The sequence below is a fragment of the Sinocyclocheilus anshuiensis genome, unplaced genomic scaffold (genome assembly GCF_001515605.1).
Source record: "Sinocyclocheilus anshuiensis isolate Anshui unplaced genomic scaffold, SAMN03320099.WGS_v1.1 scaffold932, whole genome shotgun sequence".
In the NCBI taxonomy this organism is placed as follows: Eukaryota; Metazoa; Chordata; class Actinopteri; order Cypriniformes; family Cyprinidae; genus Sinocyclocheilus; species Sinocyclocheilus anshuiensis.
The window spans coordinates 236,147-242,086 of NW_015552597.1; the positions used below are offsets into that span (position 1 = coordinate 236,147).

General features: G+C 36.6%; 1 protein-coding gene across 4 annotated transcripts in view; it reads right to left on the reverse strand.

Moving 5' to 3' along the window:
- Positions 1-5,940, reverse strand: part of LOC107665675 (cytoplasmic dynein 1 intermediate chain 1) — a 72,665-nt gene that overhangs the window by 7,929 nt on the left and 58,796 nt on the right. For all 4 annotated transcript variants that reach the window (XM_016456657.1, XM_016456660.1, XM_016456659.1 and 1 more), the window contains one exon: positions 1,625-1,765. In XM_016456657.1, coding sequence (XP_016312143.1) covers positions 1,625-1,765 — 141 coding nt within the window. The remainder of the gene's footprint in view (positions 1-1,624; positions 1,766-5,940) is intronic.

Sequence of the window (5,940 nt, forward strand, 5' to 3'; positions counted from 1 at the left end):
GTATATATATATATATATATATATATATAATGAATGATTACGTTAACAAACATTATTTTCCAGGAATCATTCAGTCAGACCAGAAACGTATGTTAGAAGGTAAATAGGGTCAGTTTTGATTTCAATTTGACTTTAGTACATGTGACTTATAATCAGTGAGCTGTTTATTGGTTACCTTCCACCAAACCCACAGCGTATGGTTAGAGAGAGATGGCTATAGAGTCGAGAACAGCAGATCTCAGAGCAGTATGTAATTAAAGTGGGTGTGTATTCCTTAGTGGACAGGCAGTGTCAGTCAGAGCAGATCTCATCTCACACAGGAGAGACGTAACACCCAACAGCTCTCGCTGGACTCTGCGTTGTGGTGAGGCATGTACACCATTACAGACTGACGTATTGTGTGAATGGTCCATGTAGCACTAAGTCAACTGTCACATGAAACAACATCATAGCATGTGATGTACGATGACACTCCATTATCAGTGACATGCACTATTAGATCCAGTATATGACAGTTAATATGACCTCACCGTTCTACAAAGTCTGCATGCCAATACACTGCAAAAATAAGTTGAATCAGGATTGAAAAAAATCTAAACATCCTTAAAAACATCATTGAGCAAAACTGCTTTAGATATTAAGACTTTTTTTCAGAGGTTTATATTGAATTATTTTGTACTTACAATTTTTAATAATTCTATTCATTTTTTATAATCCAAATGTATTTATTTTTCTTAATTGAATGGCAAATTATTTTTTGTTTTTAGAGAATATATCTTGAATAATATATTATTATATATTTAATATAATTTATATATTAGATTATATATATATTTTTTGTTCTCAGAGGATGTATCTTGAATATTAGTTGATTATTATATATTTTTAATATAATTTTATTTTCATATATTTATATAGTTTTTATTGATTTTTTTACAATAAAAAAATTGTATATTAAAGTAAACATCTAACAACATTTTATGAGGTTAATGTTTAAAACAAGTTATTCTTATTTCCAGTGAAGTGAGAAAAATAAACTTACTTAAATGAAAACTAATAAAAATGGTACATATAATTGAATTGTATAAAATTATACAAATATACAAAATATAAAATAATGTTTAAAATTATACATATATATTGATAGAAGACAAGTCTTATTTTCTTAAACAATTTTGCTTCCCAAGTAAATGTGTCTTGTTTTATGAATGTTTAGAAGAATATTTAAAATATTTTTTGCAGTATACCACAGCCCTATATAATAAGTAAAGCTGTGATTGTCCCTAAGTCCCTGAAGGTCTTGAAAGACAGTGGCTTTAGAAGACCAGGTTAAACCGCTGTGCTGGGCTGCAGCCCATGGGAACTCACTGACTCTGGAATGGTGGAGAGAGAGGAATCCGCACACATCGGAGTAATTAGCCGTAAGCTTGCAGACTATGTGTGTGTGCGTCTGTGGAAAGGAACGCCGCTGGAGTGTTGTGCGAGCTGTTTGTGAGGAGCTGTCAGAAAGCTGATTTAAGGGCGGCCTGTGGGGAGACGCCCACACAGAAAGGAACTTGTTGTTGTTTTGATGCATCTTTGGCCTGACGTGATCTGGGGGACCAGACCGAAAGCGTTACCTCACCTCAGTGTCGTTGTTCAAGTTCCACAGATCCAGACGACCCATGCCGTCCACGGCGGCGAAGAGCGAGGGGTGCACGGGAGACCACATCACATCGTAGACGTAGTCTGCATTATCCTCAAAGGAGTACAGCGGCTTGTTTTGCTGAGGGGGACACAAAATGAGAAAAAGGAGGTGAAATATAAAGAGAAAGATAGAATGAAAGGGCAAGCAGGACAAGCCAGAAGGTGCTGGAGTTGTAAGGGGACAGGAAGAGGGCGAGAGAGCGGGTGAAGGTGGAGAGAGAGTGAGAGAGTGGCATAGGCAGTAGACAGAGTGGCGCTGCTGCAGCCCTGGGGCCTGTCTGGGATTGAGCTAATTAAAACCTTTGCACATTCAAGCAGTGTCATAAAAAAAAAACACTAGATGAAAGTCTCCCCAAGGTGTACTGTAGCCTAAGTGTAACAGCTGTCTGTGGCATAGAAGAAAAGAGAATAAAAGGAAAGAAAACAAGAGAGAGAGAGAGAGGTATGGTGAGGTAGAGCGAGAGATCCGCACAGGTACAGAGAGAGACAGCTGGGCGGAGAGCAATGCAGACCACAGCACGCTAATCAAACACACCACGCAGTGTGCAGACTTCATCTTAAATCTTAGTTTTTTATTATTGTATTACTTATTATTGTAACATAATCTGAGATGGTCCAATCATAAAAAAATAAAAAGATCCAATATCAAACATTAAACAAACAACGAATGAATAAACCGACCATTTAAATATACACTACCATTCAATTTTGAAGTCAGTAAAAATGTATTTGAAGGAAAGTAATACTTTTATTTAAGCATGCATCAAAGTCACAGTAAAGACATTTATATTGTTACAAAAGATTTAGTTTTTAAATAAATGCTGTTCTTTAGAACTTCCTATTTATGGAAAATGTTTCCACAAAAACAGTAAGCAGTTTTCAACATTGAAAACAATAAGATTATGAAGTTTATTGAGCACCTAATAATGATTTCTGAAAGATCATGTGACACTGAGGACTGGATTAAGAAAATGAATTTTTAAATATATTAAAACAGAAAACAGCTATTTTAAATTGTAATAATAGTTCACAATATTATTCCTTTTACTGTATTAAAAGAGGCATAAGTGAAGCATAAGAGACTTCTTTCAAAAACTAAGATTTAAAAAATCTTACTGACTCCAAACTTTTGAAGAGTAGTGTGAATTACTGTAACAAAAATATATGGGTCAAAGAGACGTCCCATTTTTGTGTCTGCATCAAATTACATTTGCAAAAGTGATTTTATATACATAGAAAGCATATTAAATGGAAGTAAAGTGTCTACTTTAATGTTTCAAATAACTTTTGTGATAAATAATAAAATGTCAAAATATGGGCGAAATAATATTCCATTGTCATACAGAGTAACAGGTATATTTACGTAAAAATTAAACAACATTCTTATTCTCATTCTGACCCATACTTATTAAAATATATAAAACAATAAGTGATCATACTAAATAAAAAAAAAAACAGAAAAATGCCTAAAATATATAGTGGTTTGAAGGATAGTGGCAAAGATTGGTAAAGATTTAAAATGACAATTATTAACTTTTTGGAAGTCTTTTAATTACATCTAATGATTCTGGTTCTAAATATGCCTGACAAAATATTTTGGTAGATTAACTATTGTTACACTGAATGACATTTTAGTGGGTGTCTTCTGTAAATGTGTGCATGAGAAAAATCCATGAAAAACCCACCAGTATAAAATGAATGGTGGTTTACATTTCACATTCAGCATGCTACTCTATGTGCCACTATGGTAATTTTGTTATTTTGTCATGTTATGATCAAACCAGTACAGGTCCAATTAGAACTTTAACTATGCTCATCAGTTGATCTGATCCACAGGATCCACAGCCACAATTCCAAATCCCGAAGGCGCCAGTGCTGATTCTGCCCTCCCTGAGGACTACAGATCAGTTTGCAGGCCATTTTTTCCCTTCTAACAGAGCGTGATGTGCATACTCCTCAGCACACGGAGCAGCAGACCTCGCATTCATTCCATAACCTCTCTGATGCCTCTGCAGAGATCTAGTGATAGTCATATCTTAGTATATGTATGTATTCATTCTCCAGTAGCTCATGTACTTGTTTATGTACCTACAGTAAACGGTGCTTATACATGTCACCACCATCATCACAGACCTGGATGAGGACTGAGATGCAGATCGAAAAATCATCAAGGACTCGCCACAGGCACTTAAGGAGGCAAATTAGGGCACAAGGAGGGTTTTCTGAGCAGCGACCAGGCATTGATGGGAAACATACACTGGTTTTTCCTTTTCGTGTTTTATAGGACACCAATAAAGGGAACAAAATTATCTGTCAGCACTGCCTTGGTTATACTACTAACAGAAAAATGGAGGCAGCTCTATACCTAATGAATAATTAAATAATACATTTTTATAACATAAAATGACTAAACTAACACATTAATGTCTAAAAATAGCAAGCCAGGTGTCATTTGAAATTCATATTATTGCATGTGAGTGATAATGTGTGGAGGCTCACAGCGTGCTTAGTTCCAAGCTAAGGTACAACCACACAGAGGAGAAAGAGACAGGCCTGCATTCCTGCGGCTCTCCTCAAAGGGAAGGAATTCCCCCGTCCCCAAAAAATAACACATGCACATCCATAACATCCCAGGAATGTTTTAATATCTGTCAGAATGCACAAAGTCTAAGATTTGAACAGAAAATGCATTGAGCCCAACTTAAAGTGACAGGACGGTATGTTGTGGTTTCTCAGGACTTTACGTAGGCTTGTGCACACAGATAGCGATGACTGTGAGAACATGATACATATACTGTAGCTTTCATTAATGTAGCTCAGCTGTATTATCCATCGCAGGGCCTGAGGCAGTAGATGTGCCACTTCCTTGCTAAATGACCCGTGTCCACCATCTACTTCAGATTATTTGGCTCTCTTCTGCTTTTTAACTCTTTGTTAACTCGTTTTAAAGTACCCCATTATGCCATTTTTAATATTGCCTTTCATGCAGTGTGTAAAGTAGCTGTATGTGAATGTAAACAATCTGCGAAGTTGTAAAGCTAAAAGTGCACGATAAATAAAGTTATCGTCTCCCAAAATAAAGAATCGACTCTGAACAGCCTAAACGAGTCGTCAGTAATTCGAATCCCACTCCTGTGACAGCTACACGTCACAGGGTAACACATTTGCATAATGCCCGCCTATGTTCTACGTTGGCCGGGCACAAACAACTTGACCCCACCCTCAAACAGTGTAGCTTGTTCGTGTGGTTAACATCATGTCGAGAAGACGCTGTGTCCTACACTGTGAATGTATATTCTTTTATTTTAAATTCTAAAAGATTAGGCTGCAAAGGATCAGTGGTTAAATTTCGGGGGGTTGTGTTTGAGGCGAGGACAACAAGCTTGTCAACAAGCTTGCCCCCCTGGCCCCCCTAAATTTTGGGTGCAATGCGCAGTTTGTCCTGTAGGTGGCAGTAATGGAAAACAGTTAAACATCACCAGCTGCTAAATTCAAATCTGCATTGGCTGACTGGCGCAGAGCCAGACACGTTTTTTACAGCGCTGCGCATTATAACCAATCGCACACGATTCTGTTGAGCTTATGAATGCAATGACCAATCAGAGGCGTTCAGATGAGTCATCGCTGAAACGCCGGTGTTTTGTTCAGTGCGTGCGCTCGCTGACTGTATTCTGCTCTCTGGTGAATTTTCTCATGAGAAACAACAAAGTGCAGATGTGCATACTAATGTAAGATATTCATTTCACAGTGTAAACAGTTTCAGTGATTATAATGGGAGTTTTGAGAGCTTGAACTCTGGCTAGACTGAAGTCAGTGATAATGTTTTTGATAATAGTGAAGGTTCTTTGCTCACTTTCTGTATTTATTCCGTTTGAATAACCATGGCAATTAAAGCTTTATAATTAGTAGTTTGCTTTTATTAAATTGTGATCATGTTAAATACAAATTCAGTTGTATTAAAGATATTTTATTACATTACTCCCATAGACTATCTGGTACTTGCCAAAAAGACGGATTTATGATGTGCGCAGGGTCGGTGCTACCTATAGGCAGAGCAGCTATATGTGACCTTGGACCACAAAACAATTTTTCGAAATTGATATATAAACATAATGGTGGCTGTCATAAAAACTTGATGGATTTATTCATACATAAATTAAACATTGAAGAACAGTTAAATTTATAATGAATATGTTATTTGGTGCATATATTTAGCAAAATGCCCCTCTCTACAGTTTATTTTTCTATCTGACT